Below are 22096 nucleotides of genomic sequence, written 5' to 3'. Positions count from 1 at the left end.
AAGCTGAGGACTGAAGGAAAGTGACTGCTGCGGGGGGGGGGCTGGGGATGGGTTGGAGCAGCCTCAAGGGGATCCTGGCTGACTGTCCCCAAAGTGAGAAGTCAGCATTCTAATAGCTGTGCCACCACCTGGGATACTGTGTGGCCTGCTGACACGCCACCACGATGCCCGGGTACCTAGGATACTGTGCAGCCCCCTGACACACCACCACGATGCCCAGGTACCTAGGATACTGTGTGGCCCCCTGACACGTATCCACGATGCCCGGGTACCTAGGATACTGTGCGGCCCGCTGACAAGCCACCACAATGCCCAGGGTACCTAAGATACTGTGTGGCCCCCTGACGCGCCACCATGATGCCCGGGTACCTAGGATACTGTGCGGCCCCCTGACACGCCATCACAATGCCCAGGGTACCTAGGATACTGTGCAGCCCCCTGACACGCCACCATGATGCTCAGGACACCATGCTGACAAGCCAGGGATCCAGTTACTTGCTCTCCTCCCCTAGCCCTTTTGTCCCTTTCAGATCAACACACATTCCAGTTCCCCAAACAGACTCATGCTCCAGCTACAGCAGGGGCCCTAAGCTATCAGTGAGCCTTCTGTTCTAGAATTCCGCCACTTTGAGGAGGGCCTTGATGGGTTCCTGTGATGTCCTGGTCACTGACTTCCCCATATGCTCAGTGCTTGGTCTCAGTCTGCACTCGGCCAGCTGGGAGACTGCCCGTGATGAGCAGGTTCTGGCTCCACTGCCCATGGGCTGGCTACTCTTGGCTACATCTTGGCTATCTAAGTAAGCCTGGGTCCTGTCTAAAGCATGGGGATTACAGCTTGAGTTCTGCCGAATTCCTATAAAGAGGCTCTGAAAATGTCAAGTCCAGCTATTAGGTATTTATCATTTCATGAGGACAACTAGGGCCACAGACTGAGGCAAACATGGACAGGAACCAGGGCTGTGTGCCCCTCATCGACTGGGGATGAACTTGGCCCCCTGCCAGCTCTGCCTCTTCTCTGGAGCTGGGTGTGTGCAGGACCTACCTGAATCTCCTGTCCAACACGATTCTTGACAAACTTGTCCATCTTCTGGCGCAGGTCTCCAACAAAGGGCTGGGATCGCAGGGCACTTCCAGGCTCCTGACCCTCCTTCAGCTTTTTCTCCAGCAGGGAGAAGCCGTCCAGCAGTTGGTACAGGACCAGGGCCAGTGCAGTGCTGGAACCCTGCCAGGAAGCGTGGACGCCAGGGTGGCGTGAAGCAGCCGGTGAGAGGCCAGGCAGGCCCTGAAAGCCGCTAAGGGTGAGACAAGCTCTGTACCTTGGTCAGCAGCACCATGTTGATGCCTGGCCACAGGGGCAGGCAGTACATGGTGTGGGGCACTAAGGGACAGTAGTTTTCTTTTACATTGGCATCCAGGAAGATCCTTCTAGGGCTGGAAGGTTCCGGGGAGTGTGGCACCAGCCCCTGGGGGGTGCCCTCAGCCATCTGTAGAGGAGGAAGACCTGTCAATCTGGTGGAAGAAAAAGGTCCAGGCTCTTCTACAACTTGGGCCCACCCACCCATGGCTCTGTTCCTTGCCCAACCTATAAGTCACAAGGTGTAAACATGCTTAGCGCCTAGAAAACCCAGCCCGGAGGGCTTCACGCTGCTGAGGCTGCTCTAGCAGCTCCCGTTCGCTCTGCTATCTGCCCCTTAGCTTCTGCTGGATGCCATGACGGGCAGTGGTGGGGGTGTGTGGGAGCTGGGTGGGTAGTCAGGGGCCATCTGAAGAGACACAGGTGGGGGACTGCTCCTCCTTCAGGGAGAGGAAAGAACTCTGTAACTCAGTAAACTGTGTCAGGACAGAGGTCAGTGAAGTATGGTAGGCTCCAAATGTGAAAAAGAAAAATGTGTACTGTATGCACACATGCTCATGCAGTGTGTGTGTGTGTATGTGTGTGTGTGTGTGTGTGTACATGCATGTGTGTAAAATAATAAATAACTAGTATGAAGCATCCATCTCTGAGGGTGGGACTGAGTGATATCCAGTCCCTTCCATATTTGACTTTTGTTATTTCTCATATCTAAATAGAAGGAAGATACCTAAACTTTAATTTCTTAATATTAAAACTTAAGTTGGACCTTCATTTCCAAGAACTTGGGTAGGCCACCTACACTGCTCTCCCCAGCCCTGCTTCCATGCTGAGCCGCCCTGGAGAGCCTGAGGGAGGCAGTGGTGCAGCTGTGGCTGGTGGGGTTACCCAGAAGGGAAGTCTCAGCTGTCAGCATCTCAGAGCAGCAGTGCCTGGGGGGACACAGGAGACTCACCTGTAGAACATCCGTGGGTGGGGTACCACCATCCAGCCAGAGGATGCTACCTGCCACAAATGAGAACAGAGCTATGGAAATACCTCAAGAGGGGGACATAACAACGGACTCTGAGGAAATCCAAAGAATCATCAGGTCATACTTTGAAAACCTGTACTCCACAAAATTCGAAAATTTAAAGGAAATGGATGACTTCCTGGATAGCTATCACTTGCCAAAACTAAATCAAGAACAGATAAGCAATTTAAATAGACCTATAACCCCTGTGGAAATAGAAGCAGTCATCAAAAGTCTCCCAACCAAAAAAAATCCAGGTCCAGATGGCCTCAGTGCAGAATTCTACCAGAAATTCAAAGAACAGCTTGTACCAATTCTTCTCAAAGTATTCCACACAATAGAGGCAGAAGGGTCTTTGCCAAACTCTTTCTATGAGGCTTCAATAACCTTGATCCCCAAGCCACACAAAGACACAACTAAGAAAGAGAACTTCAGACCAATATCCCTCATGAACATTGATGCAAAAATACTCAATAAAATACTGGCAAATCGGATCCAAGAACACATCAAAACAATCATTCAAGTAGGTTTCATCCCAGGGATGCAGGGATGGTTCAACATACAAAAATCCATCAACGTAATCCACCATATAAACAAGCTGAAAAACAAAAATCACATGATCATCTCACTAGATGCTGAAAAAGCCTTTAACAAAATCCAACACCCCTTTATGATAAAGGTCTTGGAGAGATCTGGGATAACAGGGACATACTTAAACATAATAAAAGCTATATACAGCAAACCAACAGCCAGCATCAAACTAAATGGACAGAAACTCAACGCAATTCCTCTAAAATCAGGAACAAAACAAGGCTGTCCACTCTCTCCATACCTTTTCAACATGGTACTTGAAGTTCTAGCTATTGCCATACGACAACAAAGGGGGATCAAGGGGATACAAATTGGGAAGGAAGAGGTCAAACTTTCACTGTTTGCAGACGATATGATAGTTTACATCAATGACCCAAAGAACTCTACCAGGGAACTCTTACAGCTGATTAACACCTTCAGCAAAGTGGCAGGCTACAAGATCAACTCAAGAAAATCAGTAGCCCTACTATATACAGATGATAAAAGGGCTGAAAAAGAAATCAGAGAAACATCACCCTTTACAATCGCCTCAAACAACATAAAATACCTTGGGGTAATGTTAACCAAACAAGTGAAAGACCTGTATCGCAAGAACTTTGAATCTTTAAAGAAAGAAATTAAAGAAGCCCTCAGAAAATGGAAAGATCTCCCATGCTCTTGGATAGGTAGGATCAATGTAGTAAAAATGGCAATCCTGCCAAAAGCAATCTACAGATTCAATGCAATCCCCATTAAAATCCCAGCACAATTCTTCACAGACCTTGAAAGAACAATAATCAATTTTGTATGGAGAAACAAAAGACCCAGGATAGCCAAAACCACCCTGTTCAACAAGGCAACCAACGTCTGGAGGCACCACCATCCCTGACCTCAAGTTCTATTATAGAGCTATAGTCCTGAAAACAGCTTGATATTGGCACAAAAATAGACAGGTAGACCAATGGAATCGAATTGAAAACCCGGATATTAACCCACACACGTATGAAATCTGATCTTTGACAATATACAATGGAATAAAGAAAGCATCTTCAAACAAATGGTGCTGGCATAACTGGAGGCTGGCATGTAGAAGAATGCGGATTGATCCATGTTTATCGCCATGCACAAAACTTAAGTCCAAATGGATCAAAGACCTCAACATAAATCCAGCCACACTGAACCTCTTAGAAGAGAAAGTGGGTGGTACCCTCGAACGAATTGGTACAGGAGACAGCTTCCTGAACATAACACCAGTAGCACAGACAGTGAGATCAACAATTAATAAATGGGACCTCCTGAAACTGAGAAGCTTCTGTAAGGCAAAGGACACAGTCAGCAAGACAAAAAGGCAGCCCACAGAATGGGAAAAAATATTCACTAATCCCACATCTGACAGAGGGTTTATCTCCAAAATTTACAAAGAACTCAAGAAGCAAGTCTCTAAAACATCAAAGGACCCAATTAAAAAGTGGGCTGCAGAACTAAATAGAGAATTTTCAATAGAGGAGTCTAAAATGGCTGAGAGGCACTTGAGAAAGTGCTCAAAATCCTTAGCCATCCGGGAAATGCAAATCAAAACAACTCTCAGATACCATCTCACTCCTGTCAGAATGGATAAAATCAAAAACACCAATGACAATTTATGCTGGAGAGGATGTGGTGAAAGGGGGACACTCCTCCATCGCTGGTGGGAATGCCAACTGGTTCAGCCACTTTGGAAATCAGTATGGAGATTCCTCAGAAAAATGGGAATAAACCTACCACAAGACCCAGCAACTCTACTCTTAGGCATATATCCAAAAGATGCCCATTCATACAACAAAGATGTCTGTTCCACTATGTTCATAGCACCATTATTTGTAATAGCCAGAACTTGGAAGCAACCTAGATGTCCCTCAACCGAAGAGTGGATAGAGAAAATGTGGTATATTTACACAATGGAGTACTATTCAGTAGAAAAAAAAACAATGGAATCCTGAGATTTGCAGGCAAATGGATGACACTAGAAGAAACCATACTGAGTGAGGTAACCCAGTCACAAAAAGAGAAACATGGCATGTACTCTCTCATATATGGATTTTAGACATAGACCTGCGGAGTGCCATCCTACAATCCCATGGCCAGAGAGTCTGAGAAACAGAAACTTCATTCAGTGGCTGATGGAAGAAGAGGCAGACCCCCCACAGCTAAGTACTGAGCTGAACTCAAGAAAGCCAGTAACAGAGAGGGAGGACTGATGACCAAAGGGATTAAGACTGGGCTGGTTTAACCCCCAGAAACAGCTGACCTGACAAAGGTTAACTCTTGAATCCCAGGCATCAGCCTGGGAATCCAACATGGGACTGATCAAGACCCCCTGAATGTGGGTGTCAGTGAGGAGGCCTAGGTAATCTATTGAGCCTTGGGCAGTAGATCAGTACTCATCCCGAGTATACACATGGACTTTGGACTCCCATCCAACAATGTGAGGTGCACTCTCACCCTGAACTCTTGGGGGAGGGTCTAGGCCCTGCCCTGTATGAAATGACAGACTATGGACACCCCCATGAAGGGCCTCACCCTCCCTGGGGAAATGAGGGGGATAATGGGGGGTTTGGGGAGAGGGCACGGGAGGAGGGGAGGGAAAGGGAGAGGGACCTGGAACTGACTTGTGAACCAACCTTGTTTCTTATCTAAATTTAAACTGAAAAATAAATTAAAAAAAAAGAGTGTAAGTGACCCATAACCCCATCTCCCACTCCTGCAGCTTAGGGGGTCCTGATCACTGACAGTTCAAACCATTTAGCCTCAAGCACTGGGCGTGGCAAGGCCATTTCCTGTGGCTGCAGGGACAGAAGCTTCCTGCTGGGAACAGCCTGTGGCAGGCATCTGGAGATGGGGGAGGGGGGGCATGTTCCACAGGCCCTCCCTTACCCGCCCCACCTCATGCAGTTCCCTCCTCGTTTCTTCTCCATATCCCTTCAGGGTGCTCTACACATGGAGTCAGCATCTCTCCATTCAGTTATTCACACATCAAGCTTGCTGGGCACCCATTGTGTGCTGGGAATTGAGCTTGATTTCCCTCTGAGGGAGCTTGCCAGCCTATTGAAGCCACTATGTATTTGAAATACTACAAGTTTGTAATATTATCCTTTCTTGTACTTCATTGCAAATAACCCTCATTTATAAGCACCCCCCCCCCACTCTGGGTGGCTCTGCTTCAGAGCTATGCATAATGTGCTGGCATGTACGAACTCCCAGTTTACAAATGACTTGCACTGCAGTCATCCATTTGTAAATCAGGTGTTGGAAACCTAGGGACACACTTGCTCTGTTTGTAATCCGTGCATGCCAGAACATTATGAACAGCACTGAGGCATACAAACCCAGCCACCCAGAAAGGGGGGGGTGTATAGAGGAGGGTGGTGATGGATAGGGAAAGAATTGTAAGGTGGTGTGCATGAAGGCCAAGGCCAGGCAGAGCCTGCAATCACACCTCGAGTCATGAAATATTTAGGGAAGCTGAAGGTGGCTCGAACCCTCCCTACCCAGAAAAAAGAACAAGCATATGAATCAGTCTGTAATCTCTGGGTTTCCTGGGTGCCCTGAAGCCCAGTCCATACCTAACTAAGGTTCCTAAACACTTAACTTCAGCTTCCGGAAATCGCTGCACAGCCTGGCCTAAGTCAGAATCTTCACAAGCTCGGCTTAGGTGGTTTGGGGGATCGTCAGGGGAGTCCAGATACATGTGGGGCTAGAATCATCATCCTAGCTCAGTAAACACCACAGGCTCCCTTCAAGGCACACAGGTCTTACCTGCACCCAGGTCTGAGGACAGAGTCAGAGGTGCTGAATCTGGCTAGGGATGCTGAGTGCATCCAGGGCTGAGAGCCACTGGCCTATAGAAGGCACACAGCAAACTCTAATAAAAATAGTCCCCCATGTGTCCCTTCTGCAAAGCCAGCCTTTTACCAGGTGGGTGAGCCACAGAGTCCCTCCTGCCTTTTATCCTAATATCTTGGTTCTTTCCTGGTGATGGCAATGGCCTGACTTTTGGCTCATTTCCTCCTCTATACAATGCTGTGTATTCAAATGTCAATCAATAGTATTAATAGTGCATTTTTACTACTTACAGATCTTGGAAAAATAGGTAAGGTTAAAAATTAAAAAAAAAAAACACTGAAACTGAATATTTACACTCTGAAATGTGCTTGAACCCCAGTGGACTATAGCTTAATTTTACTTACTAATTTAAATATTAATTATGAAGAAGGTAGAGGAAGCAGAGAGAACATATTTATGCTGTTGTTAGTGACTTATAGAGAGCTTTGGGGATCACTTGCATGATCTTAGCAGTGTTCCGATTCAAGCTGGGGTTGACAGGCGGGTTAGCGGCAGAGCTGAGGAACAGCCATCAAAGTGTTTGTGTTCAGGCCTTCACAAGGGGCAAGGGGACACTGACTGCCAAGACACACTCTCTAGTCTGCAGACCGGCGTTTGCCCATGATGCCACCCACTCGCTCCACGGGCTTTACCTGAACTCTGCTCTCCTGGGGAAGGAGCAGGCGTGAAGTACTCCTCAGGGAGGGAGATGCTGTCTGTGTCCTGGGAAAGAAGACATCGTGTTAGATGAGAGCCTAAGGCCAGGTGGCTTCTCCCAGCTGCTCTGGCTGGACCTGCTGTCCCCGAGGGAGTCCTAAAGGCCTGGCCTGGACTGAGGCAAGATGGGGCTGCCCTCTTTCCTCTCAGTACCCGGCACATACCGTCTCCTCGGAACTCCTGGGAGGGCCTGCGGTGCTCTGGCTCCCGGCCTGGTGCACTGGGATGTTTTGGCTGCTCAGGGGTCTCCTCTGGGTGAAAGACTGTGGAAGGCAGAGTAATGCAGTCAGCAAGGTTGATGTGGCTCCTCCCACAGCGCTGTCTCCCAGCTCTTAATAGATGCCCTCCTCTTCACCCTGCTCTGTGAGCTAGCCTGGGGACATGACCCTCCAGATGTTCAGGGTGCTCTGATCCTGGAAATTCTGACCTGCTGGTATCTGAACACTGATGACGTGATTACGTGGCCAGGCTAATATGATGCCAGGCACTGTCAGGCTCTACGTGGTCTGTCTCCTTCCCCCTTAGATCCTGCATACATGACACCGCAGTGCTCCCAGTATCCCCACTGCACAGATGAGGGACTCCCACTCCAGAATTCTTTTCCCAATTTAAGAGTTGGAGGACAAACCCCCCCCCCCCGTTCTCCTTGTGCTGCCCTGAGGCCTGTTGACAACCTGAGAGCTGTTGTCATCATTGTTATCCTCCTCTGTGGTGTCTTGGGTGGGCTGGAGGTCCTGAACCAGAAGGATAAGTGCCAGGAGATCTGCTGGGCGCAGGGTGCTCGCACCATGGCTGCAGAGATAGGGCAGGGGAGCCTGTGAGTATGCAACTAATCGTTAAAACCAAAGTTGTGTAAAAAACAAAAATTATCACCAGGAAGGCCCCAGGGACCAGCAATATGCTTTAAGTGTTCGTTAGAACCAACCCCAAGAAGGGAGTGGGCTGAGGTTTGAGATTTGAGACGGGGACAGGTCCAGACTGTCAAGGTTCTGCAGAGAAGGATCTGGAAGGGTTTTGGCTAAGGCCAGGCCCTCAGGGTTACCTGGAGTAGAAAGCCAGCAGCTTACAGTGCACAAGCAGGAAGGCGTGTAGAGCCTCCTCACCGCCCCGCTCAGGGCTGGAGTTGACGGCCTGAACCACGTGTCGCTCAAGCGTTTCGATGCTCAGTTCACAGAGCTGGGGGTGGATCAGCCGCTCCACAGCCTAGCCAGGGATTGGCAGTGAAGGAAAGCATGTCAGTATGTCATCCTGTGCTGGGGGTACATTCCCTTAGCCCATAGGGCACTAACTCTAGATGCCAGAAGACTAAGACAGCCAAGGTCTGGGTTCAGGCTCTAGTACGGCAAACAATGCATGGGGAACATGGAAAATCAACTGTAATATGTTCCAAGCAGGAACACATGACACTGAACTAGAGAGGAATAGCTGGGACCCACTGGAATAGACTGTTCAAAGAAATGTCCCTTTAAACTAATTCAGAAGGGACCTTTGAGCTGATATAGAAGGGACCAGAAAGCCTGCTAGTCAGAGCAGGGAAGAAGCAAAAGGCAGTGAATACCAAGGCATGAGATACACAGACAGTCTGAAGCACTGCCCAAATAAAGTAGAAGGTAGTCCTGTGAACGATTAAACATTTCTCAGGGCTCGCAAAATGGCTCAGTGGATGCATGTGCCCGCTGCCAAGACTGGTAACTCAAGGTTGGCCTCTGGGAGCCACATGGTAGGGGGAGAGAAACGGACTCCTACTGGCTGTCCTCTGACCGTAACTGGCATGAGACCACACCCATGCACCCACCCATGCATTCCCACACACAAAAGAAACAGATACAAAACAGTGAAAAGGTTTTTACACACTATTATTGACACATTCGTCAGATCCGTTGCACCGCTATCAAAGCTTGGCTACATTACACACTCAACAGGGCTAAGTCTCAGATGTTCAACGCTACAAGCACATTATGCAGAGCTAGGCACGAGGATTCCTGAGAGTGATGGATGGCCCATGTCCCCGCTGTATATTGAGAGAGGCCTGCTAGGAGGGTGGGTCAAGAGGGACAATGACGGAGCATCCAGGGCTGGTGGGCTTGAGGAGGGGTTTGGATTTCATTACTACATCAGGCCTCTTCCTGCAGCAGCCTTTCCTGATGCCTAAGAAAGAGCTGGCCGCCATATCCTTTGTACTGCCACAGATTTTGATGGAGAAGGGATATGGCACCAGGTCAATTTGCTGTGTATTTTGACTGTATGTATGTCTGGTTTCTTTTCAAGAGCAGTGGGTGTCTTTAGGTATCACAGTCTGGTTCATTTACTGCACACAGTAGGTCCATTTGTAGTCTGACCCATCTTCTGCACACAGTAGGTCCATTTCTTGGCAGAGTGAATGAACAGGAGTGTCTGTTTCCCCTACATGGACTCTCTTCAGCCATGTCTCATCTGCTCTTCAGCACACCCCGAATTGTTTCAACACTTGGCTTTCACGTCTACACTACCTGCCAGAGTTCTTTTAAAAATCTGCCTGGCCATTTTGGAATCTTTTATTATTTCTATTTGTGGTGTTACTTTTCATATCTTTAATTTTTAAAAAAGATTTATTCATTCTGTATGCAATGTTCTTCCTGCATGCCTGCACTGCAGGCCAGAATATGGTCCTGAAATGCATTACAGATGGTTGTGAGCCACCATGTGATTGCTGGGAATTGAACTCAGGACCTCTGAACCATCTCTCCAGCCCCATTTTTATTTTATCTAGCAATTCCAACTCCTTGGTATCCAAACCTGTTGGTAATTGATTGTCTAATATCCTGACTCTCACATATGGTGGCTTATTCTCTTGTATATCTGCCTATCTTTAACTATAAGTACTTTTTATATGCACACACAGATACATACATAGAGACATACACGTACAGACATACACATATACACACAGATGCACATATAGAGACACACACGCACAGACATACACATATACACACAGATGCACATATAGAGACACACACGCACAGACATACACATACACACAAACATACATATACAGACACACACAGAGAAAGAGAGAGAGAGAGACAGACAGAGAGACAGACAGACAGCCCTCCCTCACATCCTCTAATTTAGTGGTTTTCAGAGAATGATGAGGCCACACAGTATCACCGGGCACTTGTTAGAGCTGAAACTCTACGGCACCTGTCCTGGCTCCACCAAACAGGAATCTGGGTGGGTGAGGACTAGCCTGCCCTTACTGAGCCCGTCTGCCCACTCTGATGAACGCTGTGACGAGACCCACAGAGGGGCCCTGTGTTTGCCCTCAAGGGAGCAGAGAGGACGACTGACCAGTGCCAGCTGCCTTACCTGCTGTCCCTGTTCACTGCTTCCCATTCTAGTAGAAGCTCAATGTAGTGTTTCCCTGGGAGGGATGACATCAAAGAGGCCATTTCCAGAGGGATCTGTGATTTATAGTGAGCCCCAGATGTTGCTCTGAAACTCTCACCCAGAATCTAGTTGTGCACTAGGGGAAGGTACCCTAGAGTATCTAGTCCACTGCATGGGCAGAGAGAACAGGACAACTGGGAGAATTTCGGGGTCGGTCTGTCCTCTTGTTCATGCTTGCAGGTGGACACCTGCAGTGACCTGACACCCCTGGCCCCGAATCACCTCCACAGCGAAGCTCTGCTCCTGTTCACGCAGGTGGCTGTAGGTGTCCAGCAGTCTCTGAAAGTGCTTCCACACTCGAGCACGCTGGTTCAGGTCAGGGGGACGGAGCCTGGGGAAGAACCAGGGACAGCAGGGGTCAGTGGAAAGCTGGTCACCTCCAGCCCCAACCCAAGGACCCTGTCTCAGCTCAGCAGCATCAGACACCTAAGTGGTCAGGCCAGCAGTGTGCAGACAGGCTGCAAGCATGGGCAGGGACCACAACTCAGGCCCCAGGAGGAAAGGATGTCATTCCTTGGGCTCTTTCTCATATAGATATATAAGGCTACCTAGGGTTTGGAGAGTGGCTTGGTGATAGAGTACTTGTCTAACATGGGTAAAACTGTGAGTTTGCTCCCCACACGTAAATAAATTAAACAAAGTCACCTGCATTTCCTAGGCTTCTCACACCCCACAGGGCTCTGTAAACAGACTACCTGGCCTACAATCAGAGTTAAACTCAGGGGTATTAGCCAGCACTGCCACTGTAGCTGTGTCAGGCACCCATGGCTATAGCCACAGCCTGTGTCATTGACACCACAGCCACTAGGGCTAAAATGATCCATGAAAACAGTATGGTGGATACAGTAAGTGCCTCAACAATGAACACGTGCTCCCATCCCTGCAAACCCCAAGCCACGGCATTTCAAACCATGTGACTTTTTCGTTCATGTGAGTGAATCGGGCAATCCTGAGCCTTACTCCTTTGGGTCCACATTTCAACCCACCCCTCTCCACGGTCCTTTCTTGCTCATGTATGCTGGGAAGTATGATGCCATTCTCTGCCACCAAGGCTCTCAGTGTAGGCCTAGTATGTCACAAGGTTGCGGGGCTGGGGGGAGCTGCAAAATTTTCTGTGGAGAGTTTAAACAGCTTCTCCGAGAAGTCAGAAGGGGATAAACTCAAGCCCTCTTAAGCACAGCACACTGATGCCAGGAAGCCCAGGGCTGGGAGGGCCGGATGCTGCTGCTAACCAGCTAGGTGGCACTGAGGAGGTTGTCTAAATTCTCTGCCCAGTTTCCCCATCTGCAAAACGAAATCAGAGTGATGGTCTCCAAGGCCCCTCTGAGCTCTGCTTTTATGGCCCGACTCAGCAGAGGACCTGATAGAGTCAGTGACTCACTCCTTCCGGATGAGCTGGCTGTCCACTGTCACCAGCCCAAAGTGCACCTCGAACAGGTACTTGAGCACACACAGCTTCCTCCGGAGGTCCCCCTCGCTCTCACTGTGGTCTCCATTGATGGCGATGAACAGGCATTCTCCAAACTGTGGGCAGTCATGTAGTGTCAGATTGTCTCCTGGGGACTCCCTTGGCCTTCCCGGTCTCAGAGGATAAGTAAGGGGAGGGTGAGGCCCCGGGGACTCTGCTAAGTGGTAGTTTCTGCCTTCCAGAGAGCTGTACAGGCCAAGGTAAGAGAGAGGCATGTGGGCTCCCTAGGATGGGGACCGAAGTGGGTGTGGCTGCATGGAGTGCTGCAGGGTCAGACAGTTACCAGATGCAGGACATAGAGGTGGCTGCCATTTTCTGTTGAGAAGCTGGTGTACGTGTCTGAGAGTTTCTCCAGCATCGTCACGGAAGAGATGATGACTGGGGCCAGGAGAGTGCTGAGCTGGTCCTCCAGTGCCGGGAGCTAAGAGAGAGAGAGAGAGAGAGAGAGAGAGAGAGAGAGAGAGGGAGGGAGGGAGGGAGGGAGGGAGGGAGGGAGGGAGGGAGGGAGGGAGAGAGAGAGAGAGCAGGGATGTCTGCATTTTGGCACGGGTATGATGTCTACAAACAAGGTGGGACACACTCACAGCTTGGACATGCCTGAAAGTGTGCCAGCTACTGGGGACAAAGGAACAAACAATACCCCGGCCTTACAGCGAGAGACCTGCAGTGTTAGACCTGCCTGCGGAGGCCTCTACAGCCCTGATGGGGAAGGTAGGAGGAGGGATTGCTCCAAACCTTTTGTGGTTTCTAGGAGGGTGCGCTCAGACTAGTGACTATGTAGCTCAGGGTCCAAACCCAGGAGGAAACATTCAAGTAGGTATGTCTGACCATAGTCACAGGTCACATGCACCCCAGGAGAAGCCAAGAGTGCGGCCCAACACAAAGCCGCAAACTTGCTTAAAACATGAGCGTGGTTTGGGTGAATTTTTTTTCTTTTTGTAATTCAATTGCATTGTTTATCACGCATGAACTTTGCAGATACTATCTTGTCACAGTGTTAGAAGATTGGACAAACCCGCAAGACACCGAGACACATTTTCCCCATAGAATGCATGGAACATCTGACTGAGAAGTCAGCGGCTCCAAGGAAGTCTCTTAGATATATTAAATTCCACACCATTTGTGGACATGGACTACTTCAGGGACTTCATCCCAAGAAGCCAAATATGTGTGCACACACATGTTCACAACAGCAACGTGCAATTTTTGAACAACTGGGAAAAGAGAAACTGCCCAATCCTAGAGAAACAGCTAAATAAGTAACACATCTGAACCACAGTTTCTTACACTGGAGCTCACAGTACTGCAATGGACTATCCAAATAAAGGGGTTGCAACATACTTGGCAACAGTAACAAGGTTCTGAGTATACAACCATCAGATCTAGTTCAGAATAGAAAGCATAAAGGATCAAAGGGAGCACTGGTCCTAACACCCCACCTGCTCTCTGTGCTTCTCTCGCCATCAGGCCACAAAGCAATGATGGGCTCACTTTAAACACCCACTTCAGACCTGAGACTACTGTATGCTACGGAGTTCAGGGTTTCTATTGTACACACCAGGCTTCTGTTTTTATAGAAACATAATGATTTACTTATGGAAGACAAAGACTTAATATTTCTTATTGCCACTCCTGTGCACAAAATAGATTAGTGTATCTCAGACTGCATTGTGTTAGAATATTTGATTTTAGAAACATATATTTGAGTGGTTGACTTTAATTTCATAAAAATAACTAGATAAATTTTGATTTGGGTTTAGGCAGAATTATCACAAATTTAAGAAATGGCAGTAAACATACTTGGACTATTTTGTGCTAATGTTTAGTTGAAGTGCTGTTTTCAGAATCGACAATTATAAAATCAAAATGTCAATCAGCTTGCAATATTGAAGATGCTCTATGTGCTGCAATGCCAAACAGTCTGGGAAAGTTTAATTAGTTTTTAAAAGAGATTTACTTTAAACTTGTGTGTGTGTGTGTATGTGTATGTGTGTGTATGATTATGTGTCTGTGTATGTGAGTGTACATGTGTGTGTATGATTAGGTGTGTGCATGTGTGTGTATGATTATGTGTGTGCATGTGTGTATATGATTATGTGTGTGTATGATTATGTGTGTGCATGTGTGTGTGTATGATTATGTGTGTGCGTGTGTGTCCACCATTTCTGGACTTTCTCTGTTCCCTAACAGGCATGTGTACACTTGGACATACTCTTCTTCATCATTCCCACTGCTCCTCCTCCCCTCCCAGTGGAGGAAGGGAACAGCAGATACAAGAGTCTGTGAGAACATGGGGGAAGCTGAGGAGAGACTCCAATTCCACCCTCGATGCTGGAGTGAAGAGAAGGGAGGAGATGGCAGGTCTTGCTGATTCCACAAGACTCAAATGCAGCTTGGGGAAGCTGGCTCCTCCTCAGGGAGAGTGCTGAGATACACAAACAAAGGATGAAGCCCTCACCTCGAAAACAGAGCCGAGAGGCTGACTGGTTAGCAGTGGTGAGCAGTAGCACAGAGCAGGACCAGGCAGTTTCCCTGCCAACCTTCCCATCACTCAGGAAGCTGGCACTAGGTTCACCCCTGAGGTCTGCTGCACAGTTTTTTTGCTGATGCCCTTGGCCTACCCACCTGTCACTTGCATTCTGCAGCCTGTTCAGCTCTGTCTGCTGATATAGGTCAGCCTGCACCTGTGGGGTTTACTCGACATACGGTTCACTGTTCATGGTGCCTCCCTGGATCTACATTCTGAGAGCAATACTTCCTGCTGCACTCTGAGGGGGCAGCAGACTCCAGACTCAGTTTTTGTTAAATGGCTGCTCCATAGGTAGGAACAGATTCTTGCGATTTACTCAAGTTCTAGTGTTTTCTTTAACTGTCACAAATTATATTGAAAGTCATTAAAGAAAAAAATCTAGACTGAGTATAGTAACTCACTTTATACGCAGTAGCTTTTTCTATTGAGAATATTTGGTGGTGGAAGGAGACCAAAAATTTTCAATATACATAGAGTATAAAGGAATATTCTTATATATTACTTGATAAATTACCAAGTGCTGAAATATTTTTGAATGTCTTTTAACTCATTTTTATTTCTAGAAATAATCATATGAAATGACTGGATTAAAGTTCAAGCACAAATAAATGTTCTCCACAGTGACAGCTGTCTAGCATACACACACACACACACACACACACACACACACACATATATATATATATATATCTTTTCATATACTTAGAGAAATAGTCCAACCAAGATACATTTATTCATATATTTGGACATAATGGAAACATTAAGATTTATGCTTTGGGTTCATAACAAAACGCAAAAATGATTTGATATAATGAAGTAAAAAAATCAAGAAACAAAACTGTAAATGTGATATGGTGCCCACTATATAAAAGTAAAGACCCAGAACAGGGATGTGAAGGAGCCAGTAACGCCCAGGAATGGGTTATGAGTTATTAAAACTACTCTGTGCTCTCAGGTCCCCTATAGTAATACCTGTTACTCAGAAGAAACTAAGTTATTCACACAAACAGCACTTGAGGATATGTCACTTTACACTAGCTATGTAGGAACTAAAAACTTGGGACTTTGTTCTTGTACTAGGTTTTAATTAGGAGGAAGAACTGAAATATTTCTTATAAGTTCTTAAAGATTAGATGCTACAGATTAGATGAAAGTGCCTAAGAGACAGGCCTAGGATTTTAATTTAGAAGATCATTTGAATGCCCATGATCTCTCGAGTCGTATTTTCTCTTAACAAAGGACAGTGGCGTCAGTGGCTGATGGTGAGGGTGATGTGAAGGGTGTAAGCTCAGCCAGGCCTTAGCTTCATCCCTGGATCTGGGGAGCAGCTTGATTGTGTTGCCAGGAAATGCGAGAATGTTTTGATCATTGAAAATCTAATAAAAAAATTTAACCCAAAATTAACCCTAAAAATGCAAAATAAATGACTTGTGAAATGCAGAATGGGAATTCAATAAGAGAATATAGCAAACATTTCTCAGTGATATTAAATAAAATGGATGCCCACATACAGAAAAGCTTTCAGGCATTCTTTGCACTATATTCAAGTCCAAAAAGGGTCATTGGGTCTAATATGAAATTCAAAACTAAATCTGTCACAGAGGTGTGTGCCTGTAATCCCAGTAATTGGGAGGTAGAGACAGGAAAATTGCAGGTTAGAGGTTGTTAAGCTACCTAGTGAGATCTTGTCTGAACAGAAACAGGGGATGGAGGTGGTTCTGTGGATAAAGATGTTTGCTGCCAAGTGTGACGACCTGAGTTTGATCCCCAGAATGGTAGAAAGACTGACTTTCCTAAGTTGTCCTCTGGCCACCACATACGGTCTATGGCATGTGCACACAGGTGCATGCATGTACACAAATAAATAAAAGTTAAACAACAATAAAAACAACAAAACCCCCAAACTAAAACAAACCCCAAGCTACAAAAATTCCAGAAGAAGATATGGGGAAAATTGTTTGTGATCTTAAGTTACGCAAAGATTTCTTAGATGCGTCACCAAAATCATGGTCCACAATCGCAGAAATGGAAGATTGCACTATCAGAACTAAAAATGTGTGCTCTTTGAGACACTCTTCTTTTTAAGCTTTTAAAAGAAGCTTTTATTTATTTTGTATGTGCATGACAGTATACACAACACAAGAAGCCAATAACAGTCTCCCAGTCATAAGCAGCTCAGCTTAATGTGTCCTTATAGATGCTGCAAGTGTATATACATTTAGGGAATTGAGATTATGCAGTATGTACCATGCTTTCCCCCACATTGTGAATATTCACCAACTAAAAACCCACACTATATGAGTATTTTGATAACCAAGAATACACCATGCCATCTCAATCTGTCAGACAAAATTGTAATCCTGTCTTCTTAGCAACAAAAATTTCATAGAAGACAAAAAATGGCAGCAGGCTTCTAGATAGAAGTATTGGCGAAGTTACAACTAAAATTCTGCATTCCCTCAATGCTCGGCTTACAGGGAAACACAAAGCAACAGACCACACTAAGTACAGCATTCCTAAGTTTATCACCACATCTGTACACTAAGATATGAAGAAGGTGTGTTCCTATTCAATAAACGTATTCCTATGGATGTGCTGAGGATGCACTTAAGGCAGGGGCTCCCAGGATGCCAATCTCAACACAGCACAGCACTGCAGATCTCACCCTGTGAGCTTCCCTCTGCCCCTCCACAGTCAGCCTAGCAACATGAAGTAGCTCACACTGTCCAGAGGTCTACGTTCAAGAGGCACCTTTTCTGTCAATCTGCCAAGCTATACTTTTAACCATGTGCTCTCCTTTAGGACATTTATAAAGTTCAGATGTCGTGGAATGAACTTTTTTTTTTAAAGATTTATTTATTTTATGTGTATTAGTACTCTGTCAACATGTACAACTTTTGCCAGAAGAGGGCATAAGATCCCACTCTAGATGGTTGTGAGCCACCATGTGGTTACTGGGAATTGAACTCAGGACCTCTGGCAGAGCAGCCAGTGCTCTTAACCGCTGATCCATCTCTCCAGTCCCTGTGGAATGAACTTTGTACACAATAAACACAAGTATCTTCCTGTAAGCACATGCAGATCCCTGGGTACAGTTATAACTGTCTTCTAGATGGGGTGGTCATCCATCTTCTGCCCTGCACAACTCCAGTTTAGGATGATTCATTGTATGAGAATATTACAAAGGTCACCCCCAGAAGGCAGCTCTCTTGGAAGGCACTCTTAAGAGCATGTGCAGACAAGCCACGGTCTGAGGGGAAATCTTTGCAAAAAAAGATCTAATAAAAGACATGTCCGAACTATGTAAGAAATTCTGAAAATTCAATAAGAACAACTTGAGAAAACAGATCTGTTGTGGATATTTGTACACTGTGTGAAGATATATTGCTGTGATTTGTTTAATAAAGAGGTAAACAGCCAGTAGCTAGGCAGGAGGTAGAGATGGGACTTACAGGCACAGAGAGAGGAAGGAGGAGATAATCTTGGTGCAGGGGAGATGCCAGGAGACACAGAAGAAGCAGGATTGGCAGCATGTAACAGAATGGAGAATGACAGGAATGGGTTAACTTAAGTTGTAAGAGCCGGCTAAAAACAAGCCTAAGCTAAGGCCAAGCTTTCCTAGTTAATAGTAAGTCTTTGTGTCACTATTTGGGAGCTGACTGGTGGTCCAAAGGAAAGTCCAATTACATAGATCAAATATGGGAAACAATATGGCAAAGTAGCACATGAAAAGCCTTCCAGAGTTATTAGCCACCAATGGGTGAAAATAAAATATGGGATTCTAGCTGACATCTATTAAACTGGCTAAAATTCGAAAGAATAGAACGTATCTGTGAGGTCACGGAAGAGCAGTCAGTGCTCTTAACTGCTGAGCCTTCTCTCCAGCTCCAGAGCTAGGGTGGTTTCTTAAGGAGTACAGGATCTGGAGGGATGGCTCAGCCATTAAGAAAGAGCATTTGCTGTTCTGGCAGAGGATCTGGACTCTATTTCTAGTACCCACATGACAATTCAGAGTCATCTGTAACTCCAGTTCTAGGTGATCTGATCCCCCTTTTGGCCTCAGTGAGCATAGCATGCAAACGGTACACAGACAGACACGCAGGCAAAACACCCATATACATAAAACCAAAGTCAAAAACACCCACAGAGTCCAGACCCATGCAAAGATGTGTGCTCACAGTCAACGTGTTTATGGTAATCAAAAACCTGGAAACAAGTCAAATGTCCACCAAGAGGGAAAGAAGAAACGAGTTGTGGCCTGTGGATATGATGGAATGAATGTTATACAGAAAGGACAGGACTGAGGGACTGGTGGGTGTCAAGATGGATGAAGATACAACAAAGACTCACGCTGAGTGAAAAAGGCCAGCCCAAACCAAGCATGAAATGAAACCCACACACACTGTGTATGATGCTTCTAGGTAAGTCTACAAAGCACAGGCTCATCAGTAGAGCAAGGTGCTTACTGATTCTTAGGGAGTAAAGGAAGTAAAAAAAGGAGTTATAACTTTTGGGGGTGGCATGCAGTTCAGTGATTGTGACTGAATCACAGAAACAGACACATTAAATCGTATACTTTAAACACGAACAGACAATGGCTAGTCTAGTATATCTTAATGGAGCTGTTAAAATAAATGCTTTGCCAAGCTTTTGGGGCAGCGAACCCGATACCAGGTTTCCCTGCTGTGCAGTTAAAATTTACCTCCTTTCCCCTCATTGATGTAGACAGTGCTGGTGAGGTGTGAACTCACAGTTCTCAGAACATGAAAAGGCTGCCTCTGTTGGCCAGGCAGCCCAGCTTTCCCTCCTGCTGGCCAGACAGCCTGTCCTCCTGTTGGCCAGGCACAGTTCTGACAGCCAAGCCCTCCTGATGGCCAGGAGGAAGCTCTCTGGGCCTCCTTGCCTTGAGTGGCTTTGTGTGGCTCCTCTACTAATCCCTCCTGAGACAGCCCAGCTGCACTTACCTCCTCCTCCTCATTCTCTGACTGCCTGAACTTCAGCCTGAGGTTCTCCTCAAACTCCTTGTCCGTCCAGTAGAAGAGCACCTCCGCGCCCTCAGTGGCCACCAACACACACTTCATCTTGCAGGGAGAAGCAAGAGCGAAGGTCAGATCTGTGCTTCAGCCTCAGTAATGAGAAGAGCCTCAGCCTGTTGGACACTCACTGAGCCCTTTGCAGTGTGCCAGCCTCCACAGGGAAAGCCATGCTGGCGTTACTTTGTTACACCCCAATGAAGTAGGGGCTGGAGAAGGTGGGTGGGGAAGAGAAGGTGTACAGGGTTCAGTCCACCATCCTTATTCTGCTTTCCACAGCCCCAAAGTGGGTGCTGCCCACCTTTCCACCCCCACCCCACCCCAGGAGAGGAGGAGCATCATTCACCTTGGCAAGGCACACAGCAGAGCTTCCAAGGAGCTAGCTTCCGACCAGCTCAGGGAACAGCGCAGCATCACTGGACCTGCAAACGCTTAAGGCAGAGAGGATGTGAAAGTATGAAGAGGCTGTGGTCTCCACCGCTGCCTGTTCCTGAGACTGGACAAGCTGGGGAAGGGTTGAAATGTCCCAGGCTCCCCCATTTTAGGGACCATAAGCTTGGGGAGCCCTTCATGTGGAGCAGGTGTCGGTGACACACCTCCTCTGCTGCAGGAGAGGTCTTGTTCTATGTTCACGGTCACTCAAACAAGTGGGGTGGTCAGCAAAGCCACTCTGAGCAGCCCCGAGGAACTTGATGTGAGCCGTGGTGGGGAGATGCCACAAACTAACATCAGGGTTTGCTTCCACTTGGGGCTTTCCTAGGTCACATGTGACTCTGAGCCTTAAGCTCCCACTGGGAGACCAAGGAACAGATCCCTGGTGCACCTTCCTCCCGGGTTACAGGAAGAGTCACCCAGACCCAGCCAAATTGCAACCTCAGAGCAATAGGCTCAGTTTATGGACAAGAATGGTGCGTGGGTGTCATTCTTCTTTCCCAGCTTCAAATAACAGGAGAAACAAACTCACTCCGGAATCCTCCCTGTTTTGATAAAGGGCAAGAGAATCTAAAGCCAAAGAGGAAGTTTTGCTCTTCGGGGTTTTCATCGCTTACAATGAAACTCTGAGCCTGGCTGCACCACCCTCAGGATTGGCCTTACTGACAACTTCCTGAAAACACGGGCGCGCTTCTTGGCGGGGGGTCAGGTTCTACTTTGGTGATTATCTTCGAAGGTTGCTAACCTCACTTTCTAACTTTGTTCTCCCTACATCTTGCTCCAAAAAGAGGAAACTCGGAGGAGAACGGCCAACCTGAGAAAATCCCCTGCACCTGCTTTTACCACCGGGACCGCAGCTCTTTCACTGTCCCCAGCAAACTGACCCTGTGGCCTCTGTCCTATCCACTACGGCCTAGGAGGGGTGGGGGGCGAGCGGGCGGGGACCAGAAACTGTGGTGTTCCGGCAGAACACCGGAGTCTTGCTCCGTGCCACTTAGCACCGCGTCACGGCGAGGCTCCGCCCAAAGGCTGCTTACTTAGCACTCCAGCAAAGTCACCCTCAAATCCTCACGTCCCCTCCCCCACCCCCCGAATTTCACGGTGACCCGGGGGACTAAGGCCTAGCTTGGGGCGCCCGCTCCGAAAGCGCGTGGCACTGAGGCCATTCCCGGGGACTCCCGGACCTCTCCGAGCCGGGAGGGCTGGGCGGCGGAGGTGCCCACCGAGGGACGACCCAGGGTGGCGCTCGGACACCCGCGAAGTCCACATACCAGATCCACCGCTCTCAGCGCCCAGCATGTAGCCGGCCCGCGGCACGCTTCCGGGTGGGACCGCGTGACCCAGACACATGACTGGGGCCTGCTGTGTGGGTTCGAGCCCCGCCCTGTCTGGCATTGCTCTTGCTTGGCATTGCCCGGGCCCCGCAGGCCGCTGCTCTTGCTGGTCACCGGCTTGGAGAGTTGCTGGTGCTGGGGTGCGGTGCCGCATCCCCCCCTGGAATAAGGAGGGCTCCCACTGCCCTTAGAGGCGCCTGCTGCAGGCCGGTGAGGCTTCTCTCAGAGGCCTTTCTGCCTGACTTAGCTAAAGCGATTCCCTACAGATTTACAGAAGGGGCAACTGAGACCCCAGAGGGAACCAACTTGCTGAAGAGGGGCCGAATAGAAGCAGAACCCAGGTTTCCTTGGACTTCTGC

General features: G+C 47.7%; 1 protein-coding gene across 7 annotated transcripts in view; it reads right to left on the bottom strand.

The window, feature by feature from the left end:
* Hps1 (HPS1 biogenesis of lysosomal organelles complex 3 subunit 1) overlaps positions 1–21777 on the bottom strand; it is a 29832-nt gene extending 8055 nt beyond the window's left edge. For 3 of the 7 annotated variants that reach the window (XR_005876781.1, XM_013115192.3, XM_040744269.1), the window contains exons 1-13: positions 21675–21777; positions 20318–20402; positions 19903–20019; positions 12692–12829; positions 12322–12464; positions 11163–11271; positions 8554–8714; positions 8186–8303; positions 7676–7774; positions 7448–7517; positions 2307–2356; positions 1317–1484; positions 1043–1222 (exon numbers count right to left, since the gene is read on the bottom strand). Coding sequence is in view for 6 of the 7 variants with exons in the window: in XM_013115192.3 (XP_012970646.2) it covers positions 1043–1222; positions 1317–1484; positions 2307–2356; positions 7448–7517; positions 7676–7774; positions 8186–8303; positions 8554–8714; positions 11163–11271; positions 12322–12464; positions 12692–12829; positions 19903–20019 (1353 nt within the window). In the remaining variant the exon portion in view is untranslated. Of the gene's footprint in view, positions 1–1042; positions 1223–1316; positions 1485–2306; positions 2357–7447; positions 7518–7675; positions 7775–8185; positions 8304–8553; positions 8715–11162; positions 11272–12321; positions 12465–12691; positions 12830–18390; positions 18420–19902; positions 20181–20317; positions 20403–21674 lie in introns of those variants that run through there. The other 4 variants (XM_013115195.3, XM_040744255.1, XM_040744264.1 and 1 more) reach the window with 4 other exon arrangements.
* Between the last annotated feature and the right edge of the window lie 319 nt (positions 21778–22096).

This window comes from Mesocricetus auratus, unplaced genomic scaffold (assembly GCF_017639785.1).
Source record: "Mesocricetus auratus isolate SY011 unplaced genomic scaffold, BCM_Maur_2.0 Super-Scaffold_4256, whole genome shotgun sequence".
Taxonomy (NCBI): domain Eukaryota; kingdom Metazoa; phylum Chordata; class Mammalia; order Rodentia; family Cricetidae; genus Mesocricetus; species Mesocricetus auratus.
This window is presented reverse-complemented; position numbering and strand designations above follow the sequence as displayed.